At 37.0% G+C, this 18,441-nt stretch overlaps 1 protein-coding gene across 5 annotated transcripts in view; it reads right to left on the reverse strand.

The window, feature by feature from the left end:
- The window catches only part of KPNA3 (karyopherin subunit alpha 3), a 91,676-nt gene that overhangs the window by 29,089 nt on the left and 44,146 nt on the right, over positions 1–18,441 (reverse strand). For 4 of the 5 annotated variants that reach the window (XM_089899584.1, XM_022574790.3, XM_089899582.1 and 1 more), the window contains 5 exons: positions 11,736–11,780; positions 717–806; positions 494–523; positions 355–407; positions 120–215 (listed from right to left, as the gene is read on the reverse strand). In XM_089899584.1, coding sequence (XP_089755710.1) covers positions 120–215; positions 355–407; positions 494–523; positions 717–806; positions 11,736–11,780 — 314 coding nt within the window. Of the gene's footprint in view, positions 1–119; positions 216–354; positions 408–493; positions 524–716; positions 807–11,735; positions 11,781–14,406; positions 15,748–18,441 lie in introns of those variants that run through there. The other variant, XM_089899583.1, reaches the window with a different exon arrangement.

The raw sequence follows: 18,441 nt of genomic DNA on the forward strand, positions 1-18,441 counted from the left end.
AATACATGACAAATGACAAATATGATAAATGCAAAACCAAATGGAACCACTGGTTAAATAATAATCACAAATTTTCAGTTAGCTGAAAAAAGTGAACAGGGAGTCAAATCCATACTTACTTATCATCCCTTTCTAGACATTTCACTAGAATTGGTAAAATCCCAGATTTTATTAGGTCATCAATTGGTGGATTTCTGTCACTGGATAATAGTTTTCTAGAAAAAGAAATATAAGAAATTAACTGCTATAATTTTCAAACTATGAACAGAAATAACAATGTACTACTTCTAGACTATGAGCTAAGACACCCTAGGCATGACACCTAATTCTCTCTCTGGACAAATCAGTACTTACCTTGCAGCCTGGACAGCACTCAACTGGACCACTGGGTTATCACTTGTGGCATTCTACAACACCAAATGTAAATTTCAGAAATTAAAAAAAAATCAATTTCAAAATACTTCAAAATGAAAATATTAAATTAATAACATACCTGCAATATAGCTTCTAGTGTTACATTTTGCTTAAAAAGAAAAAAAGATAGTTCAGCAAAGAGTTTAATAGCAAAATTACATTTATTGAATAATCTATTTACTAAAGATAAGAGTTAATGTACCTTAATTATCATTGTAAAACTGGTCTTAGATTGAGAATGAAGTTCTCTGGTTATTATAAAAATTATTTTTAAAACACCTTATAAGAACAAGGTAACTTACTGCTTTAAAATCAGCATCAACATCTGAATCTTCTAAACTTTCTTCTTGGGGAACATTTCTTTTTTTCAGTAAGTGTTCATCTCTTTTGTTCTGAAAGACAACCAATAAATAGCTAAGAAGTCATGAAGGCTGCTGTTAATGAAAAATCCACTAAAATTATTTCAACTTTACCAGGCAACTATGAAACAAACACAAAATCTCTACATAAGGATAATATGAATTAAATGTGTATACTGCAAACCAATGACAGGCCACATTCTGGATCTGATAACAAAATTAACTGCTTTAAAGACCAGCATTCATACACACAGACACCAAATTTATTAAGCACCAACTGTTTTGACCAATACTGTGCCTCCTAATCTGTAATGAAGATTTAAATTTTAAAATTTAAATTATTATTATAAAAGTCTAGCAAATATATTTCAACTAAGTATGCTAGCTTTCTTCAACTTCCTGCTAATGGTTGCCTGAAGCAATTTATTCAGAAGTCAGCTTAATGAAAAAGAGTTTACTTCTCAAATGTTAAGGTTTGTATGTTTGTTGGGAGTGGGGGGAATGGGAATTCATTAGCATAAATGCTATCTATTTGCTATAATCTCAGATTTAAACTCTTGTTATCTGGCTTTTCTTTTTTGTTTTTTTAATCATCTTAACCTTTCTTTTTCTTTTTTTTTTCTGGCTGCACAGCACAGCATGTGGGATCTTAGTTCCCCAGTCAGGGATTGAACCTGTGCCCCCTGCCGTGGAAGCGCAGTGTTAACCACTGGACCGCCAGGGAAGTCCCCTATCTGGCTTTTGCAACAGCATGATACTTCTACATTTTATGGGATTTCAACTGTTTGTAATGGCAACCTGTGCCATTTTACATAATATATAGATTAAACCAAAATTTCCTCTAAGATTTTAGTTTGTCTACAGGATTAAGTCAAAATAAATTAGATAAAAGACTAAATGATATCTAAGATTCTTTTCAGTTTAAAATTTCAAGACCTTCTAGTCTTCAAAACAATATTTACAGAAGTGTTTGATTACAATAGAAAGCTACTGATGAGATACTGATATTGAGGTTAAAATTCAGATCAAATAGGAAAATTAAAACTAGAAATAGACATCTGAAGCTTACTGGCTTATCTGCATGACATCTACTTGTGTGCTATGTACAAGTAAGCATGTTTAAACAGATGCTTATGTATATGTTAATCCTTAAGAGATTACCAACTTCAAATTATATCACAGCATACTTATTTAGTAACTACTCAAAAAATTAATTCTACATTATTTAAAAATTAATGCAACTCACAAATATGAAAATCCATGCATTCACATTTTATAGTCCCAAGTGGCTCCCCACAAAATACTTATTAATTTATAGAGGAAAAACTTGGCAGACAGCATCTTGACCAAGTGGCAAAGGTTATCATCAAGAGAAAAGGAAGAGGTCTTCCCTGGTGGCGCAGTGGTTAAGAATCCGCCTGCCAATGCAGGGGACACGGGTTCAAGCTCTGGTCCGGGAAGATCCCACATGCCGCGGAGCAACTAAGCCCATGCACCACAACTACTGAGCCTGCACTCTAGAGTCCGTGAGCTACAACTGCTAAGCCCGCGTGCTACAACTACTGAAGCCCACGCACCTAGAGCCCGTGTTCCACAACAAGAGAAGCCACCGCAACGAGAAGCCCGTGCACTGCAACAAAGACCCAATGCAGCCAAACAATAAATAAATAAATATTTTTTTTAAAGGTGACCAAAAAAAAAAGAGTAAAAGAAGAATCTGTATAACACAGGGAACTCTACTCAATACCCTGTAATGGCCTATATGGGAAAGAATCTAAAAGAGTGGATATATGTATATGTATATGTATAGCTGATTCACTTTGCTGTACACCTGAAACTAACACAACATTGTAAATCAACTACACTCCAATAAAAATTAAAAAGAAAAATATTTTCAAGTACATTAAAAAAAAAAAGAGTAAAGGAAAAATCAACATGGTATGCCTTCTGGTCTGACGTACCAAGAAAACAATATCACCTTGGTGGTACTCCTGACCAAAATAATAACAATAATAGTTGTGGTAGTAGTAGTAATAACAACCACCTGAGAAAAGTCAGACAAACCCAAATCTGCCATTCTATTAAAAAGCCAGTCTGTACTCTTCAAATACACAGTCATAAAAGATAAAGACGGGGGCTTCCCTGGTGGCACAGTGGTTGAGAGTCCGCGTGCCAATGCAGGGGACACAGGTTCGTGCCCCGGTCCGGGAAGATCCCACATGCCGCGGAGCGGCTGGGCCCGTGAGCCATGGCCGCTGAGCCTGCGCTCCGCAACGGGAGAGGCCACAACAGTGAGGGACCCGCGTACCGCAAAAAAAAAAAAAAAAAAGATAAAGACTGAAGAACTGGATCGAACGAGACTTAAGAAACATGACAACTAACTGCAGTGTCTAATCCTGGACTGGATCTTGGGTTTATAAAGGACATTATTAGGAAAAACTAGCAAACTATGAGTGGGGGCCTAAGGATTGGATAGTAGAAATTTATCTACGTGAACTTGACACACTGTGGTTACGTTGAAAGGTATATGAACTGATGTATTAAGGGTGTAAGGGGGCACCACACCACTATATATATATATACATATATATACACATACACACACACAGATCAGAGAGAAAGTGAGAATAAGGCAAATATGGGAAAATGCTAAGAATCAAGGAAGCTGGGTGCTGAGTGATGGGTGTACTTTTTTTAAAAAAATTATTTATTTATTTTCGGCTGCATTGGGTCTTTGTTGCTGTGTGCAGGCTTTCTCTAGTTGTGTCGAGCGGAGGCTACTCTTCATTGCAGTGGGCCGGCTTCTCATTGCAGTGGCTTCTCTTGTTGCGGAGCACAGGCTCTAGGCGCACGGGCTTCAGCAGCTGTAGCACACAGGCTCAACAGCTGTGGTGCACGGGCTTAGTTGCTCCGTGGCACGTGGGATCTTCCCAGACCACGGCTCGAACCTGTATCTCCTGCACTGGCAGGCAGATTCTTAACCACTGCGCCACCAGGGAAGTCCCTTAAATTCCTATTTTTTTATTCTCTACTTGCTATAAACTTCTCTTGTAAAGTTAACACTTCAACTGTATTGCACAGGTTCTGACATGTAGATCTTCCTATTGTTCATATCTTGGTATTAACTAATTTCCATTAGGATTTCTTGATGCCCAAGGTATTTAGAAGTACTTACTTTTTTCCCACAATTATGAGGTTTTTGTAACTATCTCATTCACTGATTTCTCATTTAATTGTTTTGTGATCAGAGAACGAAGTCTGAACAACAATGAAATTAGCTGACATTTACTTTATACCAGAGTTTCCCGAAGTTTCTCAGTCTATAGGCCTAAGTGTAGGCCAAAGGAAGTACCTCACAGTTTCCTTTATCAGGTGGTTAGGTCCAAACAACTTAATAGTAATTTGGGGGGAAAAACACAGAAGTTAAAAGAAAATCATTTTATTTCACTCAGACAAAATATGTGATTGAAAAAAACAGTGCAATGTAATGTTTAAATTGTGAACTATTTCAAGATCTAATGATTCTGTGGTATCTGAAATGTTAAGTGTCACTGTGTTTCTCACAAAAATTTAGAATATCCCAAGGTATTCCTTTGATTCACTATGGAGCCCCATGGTACCTCACTGCACAGGGTAGCAACTATGGCTTTATACTATCACAAAACCAATTTTCAAATATGCATGGGGTTTATATGTGTTTATTAGATAATATTCACATATTAAGCTATTTACACCTTTCTATCTCCTGTTAACTAGTGTGTTTATTGTTGACAAAAGTTCTCCCACAATGATTATGTCTTTGACAAATTTCTCCTTGTAATCTTGTCGATTTTGGCTTACATATATTTGGGCATACACAAGTTTAATATTATTATACCTTCTTAGTAAGTTGTTTCTTTTATCAAAAATTAAGTAACAACCTTCATATTTGAACTGAAAACATCCTAACATAGTCCATTTGGGGCACCCTAGGGCACGAAAATCATACTTCACTCTCAGCAAAAAAATATGTACAACCCAAGTTAAGATAATCAGTCTCTGGGCAGGTTTCTGGTGATGTGATTAACCATTAAAGGCGGCGTCACCAAAACCAGGAACTTAAACTGTCCTTCTGCTTGTCACCTAGAGATTTTTACCGTCTTAGAGATTGTACTATAAATTCAGCACCTATAAAAGGTATCTTTTTCTTTTGTCAAGTGGGAGGGGAGCTCAGAGGATATGGAAACTGGCTTAGTTTCAACACCTACCTTATCTCCAAACACATACACACATATTATATCCATTTTAAAGTTCCTTTAGAAATCCATTATTAATCTATTATCCCATGTATGTATTTAATACTTTTTAGATCTTCTGTTTTCTGACATTTGGTTGAACCACATGGAATTGCCACTTCGTAGATCAAAAAGCTTAATTACAGGCAATTTCTTATGACTTGACCTAATATTTTTTGACTTAACAAATTCTGCTATTAATCTCTATATAAAGTTCTTCTTTTTCATTCCATCTAGAAAAAGTGGCTTGCAATCCCATACCTAAATATGTGGAACAAGTCAGCAGTCACTTCTTACATATGTGATGAAGGACAGATAATTATTTACCAGCCACACTTCAAACTTAAATAAGTAATTAAATTTGTTTTTATCCAGCAATACCCTCATTGTTTTAAATCTTTATCTAGTGCTAGTCCTGTAAAACTTAAATCTTTATTTTACAGATGAATAAATGGGGACACAGAGAACCTGGCTAAACTAAATTATATACCTGGGAAATATCAGTTAAGATTTGAACCCAGAGACTGCAGAGCTGAGACTGTGGTGGCTACAGAGACTGTTTCTTAAATATATTCTACTGCTTGCTTTTTTTAAGATGTAGTCCAACTCTGGTTGCATCTAAATGCTTCTAAAGAGGTAGAAAAAAAATGCTCACAAGACAGATTTTCCCCTCAATATAAACATTTATGAAGTGATACTACTGATGGGTGGTTACATGAATATTCACCCAGGAGTTTTATATATTATCTTTACATTTTGGGCACTCTGCTCAATGTGTTATACCTCAACTGAAAACTGGAGGGAAAAAAACAACATTACTTGTTCATCAATCAGGTAAAAATCTAACAACCTAACACAGATTATTGTTCCTGAAGAATCACTTAACTGATCTTAACAAATGGCTGCTTTTCTTCTTTTCAAATGGATTCTAATTTACTAATTCAGGGTTTTTTAATTAAAACTTCTACTGAGATAATTGTAAATCTGCATGCAGTCGCAAGAAATAATGCAGAAATCCCTCGTACACTTTGCCCAGGTTTCCCCAATAGTAACACTTTGCAAAACTATAGTAAAACGTCACAACCAGGACACTGACATTGATACAATCCACTGATTTTATTCAGATTTTCTGTCTTACTTGCATTCACTGTATGTGTGTTTATGTGTATTTAGTTCTATACAATTTTATCACCTGTATATGTTCTTGTATCCACCATTATAGTCAAGATACTGAACAGTTCCAAAACCAGAAAATGCCCTCTCACCTCCCAGCCCCTACCAACCCCCAGTAACCACTCATCTGTCCTCCATTTCCAAAATTTTATCATTTGAAAAATATTCTATGAATGTAATCGTACAGTATATAATCTTTTTGTGACGGGCTTTTTTTGCCCAGCATAATTCTCTGGAAATTCATGCAAGCTGCTGCTTCTATCAGTAGTTTGCGTGTTTTCCAGAGTGTCTGTACCATTTTACATTCCCACCAGCAATGTATGAGTGAGCCAGTTTCTCTGTATCCCCACCAGCATCTGGTATTATCACTGTCTTTTTATTTTAGCCACTCTGACACATGCTTTTAGTTTGTCTTAGTCCGTATTTCCCTGACGGCTAATGATGCATTAATCAGCAGCAGCAGCATGATTGCTGTTGGTATATCTCCTTTAATGAAATGTCTCTTCATATCTTTTACCCATTTTCTAATTGGATTGTTTGGGGTTTTTTTTTACTACTGAGCTTTAAGAGTTCATTACATATGCTAGATACCAGTCCTGTAATGGATATGTGGTTTTCTTCCAGTCTCTAGGTTGTATTTTCATCCTGTTCACATGGGCTTTCACAGAGCAAAATTTTTAAATTTGTTAACATCCGATTTTCCTTTTATGGATTATGATTTTGTGGTGAAGTATAAGAACTCTTTGCCTGGTTCTAGATCCTGATGATTTTCCTCCAATTTTTTGTTTCTAAAAGCCTTATGCTTTACTTTTACATCTAGGATCCATTTTGTGTTTTTGTATAAGGTGTGAGATTTAGGTTGAGGTTCTTTTTCTTTTCTTTTTGCCTATGGATGTCCAATTGTTCTAGTACTGTACCATTTGTTTAAAACGCTATCCTTCGTCCATTAAATTAGTTGGGTGTTTTTGTATGGGCTGATCTCTGGGTTCTATCTCTGTTCCACTGATGTCTATCCTTCTGCCAGTACCACACAGTGTTCATCACTGTAGCTATTCTAGCAGCCTTAATATTGGGTAGAGCAACTGCTCCTATTTTACTCTTTATCAGGATTATTTTAGCTCTTCTAGAGCTTGTGCCTTTCCATGTACGTTTTAGAATAAGCTTGTCTCTGTCTACAAAAAAACCCTGGAGAGAGTTTGAAAACAGATAAACTTGAGAACAGGCATCTTTACTAAGTCAATGACCACAGTATATGCCTCTCCATTTACTTAAGTCTTATTTGATTTCTTTCATCAGCATTTTATAATATTCAGCATACAGATCCTATACATGTTTTCTTAATGTATATCAAGGTATTTTATGTTCTTTGGAGTGCTTATAAATGGCGCTGTGCTTTTAATTTTGGTTTCTGCAAGCTCATTGTTAGCATATATAAGTGATTAACTTTTATGTGTGATCTTGTTTTCTGTGACCTTGCCAAACTCACTTATTAGTTCTAGAAACTTTTTTCTAGATTCTTCAGCATTTTTTTTTTAACATCTTTATTGGGGTATAATTGCTTTACAATGGTGTGTTAGCTTCTGCTCTATAACAAAGTGAATCATTTATACATATACATATGTTCCCATATCTCTTCCCTCTTGCGTCTCCTTCCCTCCCACCCTCCCTATCCCACTCCTCCAGGCGGTCACAAAGCACCGAGCTTCTTCAGCATTTTTTACATAGATAATCATGTCATCTAGAAATAGGGAAAGTTTTATTTCTTCTGTTCCAAATTACGTCTTTTATTTCTTTTTCTTGAGTTACAGCACTGGCTAGAACTTCCAGCACTACAATAAATAAGAGTGGTGAGAATGGACATCCATGTCTTGTTCCCAGATCTTAGGGGAAAAGCATTTAGTCTTTCACCATTAAGTATGATGTTAGCTATGAGGTTTTTTGTAGATGCTGTTTATCAAGTCCAGGTAATCCCCTTCTATGTCTAATTTGTTGAGTTTTATCAGGAATGGGGTGTCAAGTGCTTTTTCAGCATCAACTGATATGATATGACGCTTCCTCTTTAGCTTGTTAATATGGGGAATTTAGGCTTTTTTTTTTTTTAGGCTATTTTTAAAAAGAGATATTTTACTTAAGTCAGACAGCTAAAACAAGTACTGGATCTGATCAGTCCAATGGGCATTTTGGTGGCGTTTTTCTTTATGTAAGAACTCAACCTGCCCCAACCCCAGATCTAATGACAGTAAAGTACTATGGCATATCTGACTGATCAATCACCAAGAGAAGATTATATCAAGTTTAATACAATGTGCCGAAGTTATAAATGCCAGTGACAGGTTTTGGATCAATTTTCAATTTATGAGGCATTATTCACTTAAACATTTACATTGAGAGGCATTATAGCATAACGGTTAAAAGCTCAGCTCTGCCATTTTTCAGCTGTGTGACTTTATGCAAGTTATTTAATTCCTATGTAATTCTATTTTCAACATGATATAAAACAGAAATACAGACTTCTGTGTAAATGTTGATGCATAAGGGCCTAATTAAATAAGAAAGCAAGAGATCAAGGAGACAAAAGAAAACAAAAGAGTTCAAACAAAAAGAGTCTGAGGCCAGTAAAGCACTACATATTAATAACTAGATTTCACCCTCAATTTTTATAGATCAGTATCAGTGTTATTCAAAGTATGGCCACTGGCTAAATGTCCTCGAACAAATTATTTGTTGTAGGTTTGCTACAAGATACGGAACTTGTGTTAGTAATCAACTGTGAAAATAAACACACCATTTAGTTCCATTATTCATTTATTTAGGCAGAAAGACTTTGGTGGTAAAGAAGCAGTGTCTTGTTTAACATTTTGACACAAGCTCCCTGACTTGTCACAGATCAGTGCTTCTGAGCACTGTTCTATATCTAAAGTGTTTTTCTTAAAGCTTCAATAGATGATTTAAATTTAAGTAAAAATTTAAGATATCATAATTCAATTAAATTCTTGAACATGAGCATGTAATGAGTACCAACTACATGTCCAGAATTTGACTGGGCATTTTGGGATGGGCTAGGAGAGAGACCTGGGAGTACTGGGGTTGGGGGTCGGGGAGTGTGGTTACTACCTTCACTTTAGAAGCTTACCATCTAACAGAAGTGTGTAGAGCTCATCTAAGAAGCTGGGAACGAGCTCTCTTTCTTGTATTCTCAAGAATCTCAATGTCAGTAATAACAATGCTGTGACTGTCTCCTCAATGGAGCAACAGAGACAGCAAGGTTGAAATCAGAGGCAGACACTCTGACCATAAAGAGTGGAGGAATCTTCTTTTGAAGGGCTCTACACACCTCTGGAGAATTATATCAAAATCAATTAAGCTTTGAAGTATAGGCATTGTTTCAGGAAAGGGTCACTTTCTGCTGCTTACTTAGGGAATTCTGAAATGTGAAATAAGGAACTGCTTGAGATTTCTTCAGTTAATTTTATTTTGATCCTCCTACAAGGATTTTTCAGGAATTAATCATAGTAATTGGAAAGGAAATAATGTTATCCAGAAGGAAAAAAAAGAGGAGATAAGAAAGCGGTCTCTAAAGAAACCAAGGTGAATATTCAAAAAGATGTATCTGGGGGCTTCCCTGGTGGCACAGTGGTTGAGAGTCCGCCTGCCAATGCAGGGGACACGGGGTCGTGCCCCGGTCCGGGAGGATCCCACATGCCGCGGAGCGGCTGGGCCCGTGAGCCGTGGCCGCTGAGTCTGCGCGTCCGGAGCCTGTGCTCCGCTGCAGGAGAGGCCACAACGGTGAGGGGCCCGCGTACCGCAAAAAAAAAAAAAAAAAAAGAGATGTACTCTGATAAGCAAGAAATTTTAATTCTATAAATTAAATACAAAGGGCAGCACAAGTATAAAAGGAACAAATCACCAAATATAAATATAAGTGAATAGCTTAGATTTATAAGCATATCAGAAGGGCGAAAAAGCTTAAAACAGGAGAGGATTCTGAGTAATACTAAGACCAATACAAAAGTTTCAGAATTGTATTCCAAGCATGAAAAGTTAAGGGAAAGTGAAGGTTCACATCTGGGGATAGCTGGTGTAATGTGAAGAGATAACAACAAATGAATAATTACTTAATTCCAATTTTATTCCTATCAGCTCTATTACAGAGAATGATCTTTACATGATGAATGAAAAACCAGATACAAAAGGATACACACCATTCTATTTATATAAAGTTCAAAATATGTAAAATAATCTATAATGTTAGAAATCAGGATAATGGTTGCCTTTGGGGGAAAGCAGAAACTGTGAAGGGGCCTTGGGATACAGGTAGCGTTTCTTTCTTGATCTAGGAGCTGGTTACACAAATGTGTTCACTTTGTGAAAATTCATCAAGCTGTACACTTAAGTTGTGTTGACTTTTCTGTAGGTGTGTTATATGTTAATAAAAAGTTAAAAGGAAAAGAAAAAGAAGCTAAGTCCAAAGTGTTACGACTGGCAAGGAGCTCACCTTACTTTATTAAGCTAAGGTTTAGTTCACTTCTCTGGTCCAAATGACCCAAGGAGCTGAAAAAACTTGCACTGATGTTAATCTGTAAGTATCCATGAAGTTAAGGAGTTGAAAGAACACGGGATTAGCAAGTATTTTTCGAATTTAATAAAAAATGGAGCAGAGGGGGTACAGGAGAATGGGTCTCAGGAACTATATACTATACCAAGGAGCATAACATCGATGCTGAGTAAAAATTAATAACACAAAGTGGGTATGATAATACTTATTGAGTAAATAAATGCACAGGTCCATTTGATTCTAGTGACTCACTGAGAGAGTATGTACTCTCAGAATCAAGACCTTCTTTCTCTCTAAAACTGCAAAGTTTCAAGATGATAATTTAATATATGAGTTTTAGGAGTGAATTAGATCAAGAAAATCTAATCTAAGACAAACACAAAGATTTAGAAATAAGTTTCAAATCTATTTTTTTAAATGTACATGTATATAAACAGAATTTATTATGTGTACTTTGTTAACTGGTAATTAAAATTTGCTTAAAATAATATCTGCTTGCATGAAAACACAATCTAATGAAGGTAATTCAAAAATAATGGAAGAAAAGAAATTTTAACAGTAGTTGCATTCAATTGGTAAGATATAAGATTATTCTACTTTATTTTTCTAAAGTGTCTTTAACAAGCACATTTAACTTTTACATGAGGAAGGTGGAGGAATTCTGTCTAGCACATAGCCCACATAGAAAGAGGTTATTAAGAAAAAACAATAGTAACTTCATCAGATGTTGTGAGAATCTCAATGACAGTGGTAAAGTACTTCACACAGTGCCTGGTAACTCAATAAATGGAAGCTTCTATAAATGTATACCATTATAAATTATTTAATGATATATTTTTATGCTGTGTAGTTTTAGGGATGCCTACTAATTTGCTGTAGTATTTTCATTATTCAAGTTATACAAAATTTTAACATCAGAAAAAATCTAATTATTTTTTATTAAACACAAATCACTCTTACCTTTCGCAGTTCAACTGTCACTTCATTTCTGTGTCTTCGCATTGTCTAAAAAGAAAGCCAAAAATTTCATAAGTATCTAAATATTGATACTGCTAGTACATAAATTAAGGTCTCTGGCATTTAAGATTTAAATTTAAGATTCTATTTTTAAAGATTAAGGATTAATCAGCTTTAGACTTTAAATGATGAACTACAGGAGGTTAAAAAGCCAAAACTCCTGTCTATTTTACTGGATATCTGTTGGTTAGTTTTGTGGGGAGTGGGAGGTAGAGCTTGGCTGCCTAGGATCCATCCCCGTTTCCTAACTGCACCCAGGTTTCTATGGGGAATTATATACTCTCCATTGTGTACAGTCTTGATGGAACCATCTATTAAAGCATCTCACTTTCTCCTAGCAAAAACAGGGCATGAGCTTAAACTCAGCCAGCAGAACTCTCCCCTATAACTCTAAACCTAGAGCAAAATGGAAAGAAAAAAAAAAAGCACATTAATTTCCAAAGGAAGCATTTGGACAAGGTAGTGAACCATGCCTATATCCTGAACTTGCTGTGTTCCTAGTTACCTGGTGTCCGTAACTCATTCTTTGAACCACCTCATATTCTTTTATTTTACTTTTCTACTTTTTTCATCTTTTTATTATGGAAATAGAAAAGTTGAAGAGTAGTGGGCACAGAGAACACCCAGAGAGTAATTCAAACAACGGGACCCCAAGTGATGAGTGCACAGGGGCAGGGCCCCAGGACAGAGCCAGAGGAGGTGGAAGAAGCAGCCGGGCTGGGGGTGGAGCACAGGAGACCTGAAGAAGGCGTGTCCCAGAGGCCAGGTGCCGACAGGCGGACGAGCCACAAGGAAGCCACCAGAAACTCTGACAAGTGCTTGGGTGGAACCCTGGTGGGAAGGCCGCCGTAGTTTCTAAAAAGCACCCAGCAAAGGTAACAGAGACGCTGAGTACTGGCAATCCTTTCAAGGAGTCTTGCTCCAGGACAGCAGTTTGAGAACCTCAGAGTCCACACTGGTGAGGAAGCAGGGTCCTCAGGGGCACAGCGGTCCAGGACACCTTTTGAGCACTTCTCAAGCATCATGGCAGGCCCTTCTCACAGGAGCCCTGCTGGGTCGTCCTCATCGTCCCTGGTCCTCAGGTAAGAAAGCCTGTAGGGGTCCCCCAACTTTAAGGAGCGGCTCCCGGCCTCTCCTGGGGATGGAGCCCCAGGGCCCTGTGGGCAGGCACCACCTTGCTCCATCTGCAGGTGCACCATCTCTAGAGGCTTCTTCTTTCTCTGAGTCGGCAGGGTCTGCCCGGAACCCCCACCTCATATTCTTCTAATAAATCATGGTTTTGCTCTTAAGTCAGCCAGAGCTGATTTTTGATGCTTGCAACTAATGTATTCTATTGCAAATGATTCATGTTTAAAAAAAGTAAATGCCTCATTGTCATGGCCTTAAAATCACATAAAAATGAAAATAAATTTGGGATAGATATTTTGTATCAAAAGATAAAGAAGTATCCTTCTACAATTTACTAAGAGGCTCTATCAGGAATGTCTTAACAGGAATTAGTGAAATGACTAGATATCCCTTCTCCCCTTGACATAGTGATATAATGGATTACTTTATTACACATACAAATATGATAAATGGTTACATTTTCAGAATAAAGGCTACATGTTATGGTATATTATTATTTTAATATACTGCTAAATTCAGTATGTTATTATTTTATTTAATGATTCTTTTGTTATGGTACCTCTGTCAAGTTTTCTTAAACTGCAGTGATAAATTAATCTCTTTGCAGGGAAAAAATATCCCATGGAACACAAATTACAAACTTTGTTAAATACATTGAAATATTAACCTAGATATAAACTCGTGCTTAAATATAGATATATATTAAATATAAACAAAACTGCCAAACAAAATTCAAATTAGTAACATTTATTTAATGTGATGGAATGATGCACTGATAAAACTATTATCACTAATAGGGTTCAACAGTACAAAGAAAGAGCCCTGAATCTAATTCTATATTTAATATGTTTCTGCATTTAGGCTTCAACACTATCAATACAGAGAATGCTTTATGTATAAATTAATCATACAAACTGTAATAAATATTGAGCAATCAAATACCAATATTAATGAAGTGTTATTTGATCACTCTGTAAAGAAAGCTGTCTTTATTCACTTGAAGATTAGAATTGCACCAATTGTCAAAATTTGCCTGTATAAACATCTAATCCAATTGTTACTAGAGCTGAGAAGAAAAAGTATTTTCATTGCAATAACTATTACATTTAATTGTTTACAAATTGTTATAAGATAGTACACAACAAAAAGACCCAGGCAGCCTATCTCCTCCAAAATATGATCAAGTTACTGCTACACTGTAATTTCCATTAAAGTACTACTTCAGCTTGGATAGAAGTCATGAGTTAACTTCTGAAGTACTCTAAATTAGGAATCCACACTTCACAGGGGGTTAGTTAGCATGTGAAGTGCCCAAATCAGAGGTTAGCTCCCAATTAGTAAGTGTTTTGAATATCAACATCTGAATTTAGACATGTGTTTGTTAATTAGCATAAACGATGTTGGAAATAATTTTATATTGCTGAACTGGAATTCTTCAAGATATACGGATTAACTAGAAACACTGTACAAGTATCTTGATTCTTACCTGTTTGCGGTTTAAGAATCTGACAAGCCCTGCAATCTGTCTTCAGAGAAGTTTCTGGGTCTAAGCTTCCTTTTGATCCTGTGTCCCACCCCATCTTGGAGGATTCTGTCCGCTAATCCTAGTCAGGTCTTTCTGGTATCTGCTGAGGGTTGAAGTTTTATTACAAGGTAGTAGAGTCTAAAAGAGCTAAACCCATAAAACAAGCTATATGACTTTTTGTGACTGCTTGCTAATACATGTTTGTATGGGTAGCAAATTCTGTCTAAGGCTTGTTTTATTATTTTATTATATATAACTCACTGGGAATTCCCTGGCGGTCCAGTGGTTAGGACTCAGCACTTTCACTACCAAGGGCCAGGATTCAATCCCTGGTTGGGGAATTGAGATCCCACAAGCCACACAGAGCGGCCAAAAAGAAAGAAAAAAAAAGAAAAAAGAAAAAAAATAACGTAACTCACTGACAGTAAAATTTCTAAGGAAAACCACCTATTGCCCTCACCTATCTATATAAAGGCCTCCTATTCATCCAAAAGAACCTATGAGTGTAAATGGCCAAATGGCTTAGGTCAGTTAACAACAGGTACTGACTACCATCTATGATACAAGTACCTTTGAGTTAGTCATCACTCATTCTCCTCTCTGTTTAAGTTACAGAAAAAGGTTTCTTAGGGCCTCTCCTCCCTTACATTCTTCCCAAGTGAGCTCATCTACTCTTATGTCTTCGATTACTGTTTGAAGACCACTCCCAAATATCTATCTTTACTCAGCTCTCTTGCCTGGGCTTCAAATCTGTAAGTATAATATTCACTCATTTGATAAAAATTTACTAAATTCAACCAAAATGCTCCAGGGCAATATGCCTGCAACTAGGAGGCAAGTATAGCAATTACAGTCTAGTACAGTGGTGAGCAAACTGCAGCCTATGGGCCAATTCTGGCAAGCTGTCTATTTTTGCAGGACCCCACAGGAATAGTTCGTATATTTTTAAGTGGTTACATTATAAATGATATTGTGTCTACATTAACTTAATTTTTGTCTCTTGGCCCACAAAGCCTACAATATTTACTATCTCTCCTTTTAAGAAAAAGTTTGCCAGCAGCTGTTCTAGGGAAAAAGATGGTAGTAATAAGCAGTAACACGAGTGTGTTAAATGTTAAGATAGGAAAGTAAATAATAAAGTTCTATATCAGAAGAAGACATGATCAGAGGGTCAGGAAAAGGCTCGCTGAAGAATTAAAATATGTGTGCACGTGTGTATGTTTAGGATTAGAGGACAGATAATTTTAAGGCCTCAAACTCAGCTGCTTATAAATATCACACCTGCTCCCCCATCTTCCCCTCCCAAAACAACACCCCCTACGATTCCATGAATATTCCCAATATTAGGAAACAGTGCAATCATCCAAACCGTTGCACGAACCCCTATCCTGGGAGATCATCCATGTCTACTCACTCTCTCATTCTCTGACATCCAATGGAGTCACCAAAATAGGATTCAAACCGTCTAGCTTTATTGCCACTAGCCTAGACTAAGCCACCATCATGTCACATGTCACCCGGATCACTACTAGTCTCCTTCTATGCACTGAATCAGTTTTCCACAATGCAGCCAGATCATTCTTTTTTTTAATGCAAACCTGTGTTGCCATTCTCTTGAATAAAACCTCTCGATGGGACTTCCCTGGCGGTCTAGCGGTTAAGACTCTGTGCTTCCAATGCAGGGAGCGCAGGTTCAATCCCTGGTAGGGGAAATAAGATCCCACATGCCACACGGCTGAAAAAAAAGTTACCAGGACAGCCAAACCAAAACCCCATGGATAAAATCTACAAGACTGGGTGACAAAGTAACCCCACGAATTCTCAAATACAAGAAGGATCTGGTTAAATCACCAACTATAGGACTCACATGGGCTCAGCGTATCTGCAGAAGGGAACACAAGAGCAGAAGTTACTGGGTAACTGAAGGACTTGAGGGGAGGAGAACCCCAAATCATGAATTGTTAGAGTTTAGAAAGGCAATTTGAGAATAGCTGCAAATGGAAGGGATCTTCTGCACATGCTAACGTTGTAAAATATGACGAGAGTAGACTCAAAAACAAGGGGCTGAAGTCCCCCTACCTGGAAAAAGCCCTATAACTGAAAATAAATTTCCGGGAAAAGAATTCCAAGTGATCTGGGCTTCCCTGGTGGCGCAGGGGTTAAGAATCTGCCTGCCAATGCAGGGCACATGGGTTCGAGCCCTGGTCCTGGAAGATCCCACATGCCGCGGAGCAAGTAAGCCCGTGCGCCACAACTACTGAGCCTGCGCTGTAGCACCCACGAGCCACAACTACTGAAGCCTGCGCACCTAGAGCCCATGCTCCGCAACAAGAGAAGCCGCCGCAAAGAAAAGCCCGCTCACCGCAACAAAGAGTAGCCCCTGCTCTCAGCAACTAGAGAAAACCCGCGTGCAGCAGCGAAGACCCAATGCAGCCAAAAATTAAATAAATGAATAAATAAATTTATAAACAAACAAACAAAAAAAGAATTCCAAGTTATCAAGACATGCTCAATTGGGGCAAAGTAAAGAGAGGATCCAGATAAAAGTGGGTTAGTGAAACAAGAGCCAGATCTCAGAAAATAGGAAGATAAATAAATAAATATATATATATATATATATTTTTATTTAATCACTTAAAAAAAAACAGAAGAAGGGGATCTAGAGTGGTAAAGCTAGAAAAGCTATTCTGACCCCCCACTCACTCCAAAGAGTTCAGGAAAACCTATTATAAAGTGTACATATAAAAGGATTGGGGTCAAATTCTATGCCATAAGACACAAGGAGCAGAATGATGCAATAAAAGACTACCAAAAAGCTGTACCAACAAAACATGTAAAAATTATATCCTAGAGAATGATAGAAGATGTGAAAGAACATTATAATCAGAATTAGAAACACTCGGTAATGAGGTACTAGAAATCAGGAAAGAATTTGAAATAAAAGAAAAAAATATTTCAGAAAGGAAACCTAACCAAGAACAATAACACAACAGGTAATGCTTAAGAGATACAGAATGTGCAAAGAACTAAAATTTTAATAAAAAAGAAATGAAGGTGAAAATTATTAGAATTAAAGTGACAATAAAGATAATAATTAAAGGGAAAAATATCCTGAAACTGAAAGACTTGAAATAAAATACTGAAAAAGCACACAATGTACCTGGGAAATCAACCCAGAAAAACCAATACCATGATATATTAGAAAGACTAATGGATTTCAAAAGAAAGAAAAGAAGAGAAAAGACAAGACAGATGCCTCTGGATGTCAGATATGTATACACACACACATATGGCAGATCTGATAAGTGAGTCCAACAAGGTCACAGGATACAAGATAAAAATATAAAAATCTGTTTGTATGTCTATATACTAGCAATGAACACATGGGCATCAAAATTAAAAATACAGAGAATATTCTAATTTCATTCTTTTATATGTAGCTGCCCAGTTTTCCCAGCACCATTTATTATTTTTTTAATATTTATTTATTTATTTTGGCTGTGCTGAGTCTTAGTTGCAGCACACAGCATCTTCGTTGTGGTGTGCAGAATCTTTAGTTGTGGCATGCGGACTTCTTAGTTGCGGCATGCAGACCCTTAGTTGCGGCATGCATGAGGGATCTAGTTCCCTGACCAGGGATCAAACCCAGGCCCTCTGCATTGGGAGAGCGGAGACTTACCCACTGGACCACCAGGGAAGTCCTAGCATCACTTACTGAAGAGACTGTCTTTACTCCATTGTATATTTTTGCCTCCTTTGTCACAGATTAATTGACCATAGGTGTGTGGGTTCATTTCTGGGCTTTCTATCCTGTTCATTGATCTATATTTCTATTTTTGTGCCAGTACCATACCGTTTTGATTACTTTAGCTTTGTAGTATAGTCTGAAGGCAGAGAGTCTGATTCCTCCAGCAATATACTAGCAATGAACACATGGGCATCAAAATTAAAAATACAAACAATATCATTAATAAGCTCTCAAAAAAATAAATACTT

Source organism: Delphinapterus leucas, chromosome 18 (genome assembly GCF_059928025.1).
Source record: "Delphinapterus leucas isolate spDelLeu-1000000601 "Yukka" chromosome 18, BTC_Dleu_Yukka2, whole genome shotgun sequence".
NCBI lineage: Eukaryota > Metazoa > Chordata > Mammalia > Artiodactyla > Monodontidae > Delphinapterus > Delphinapterus leucas.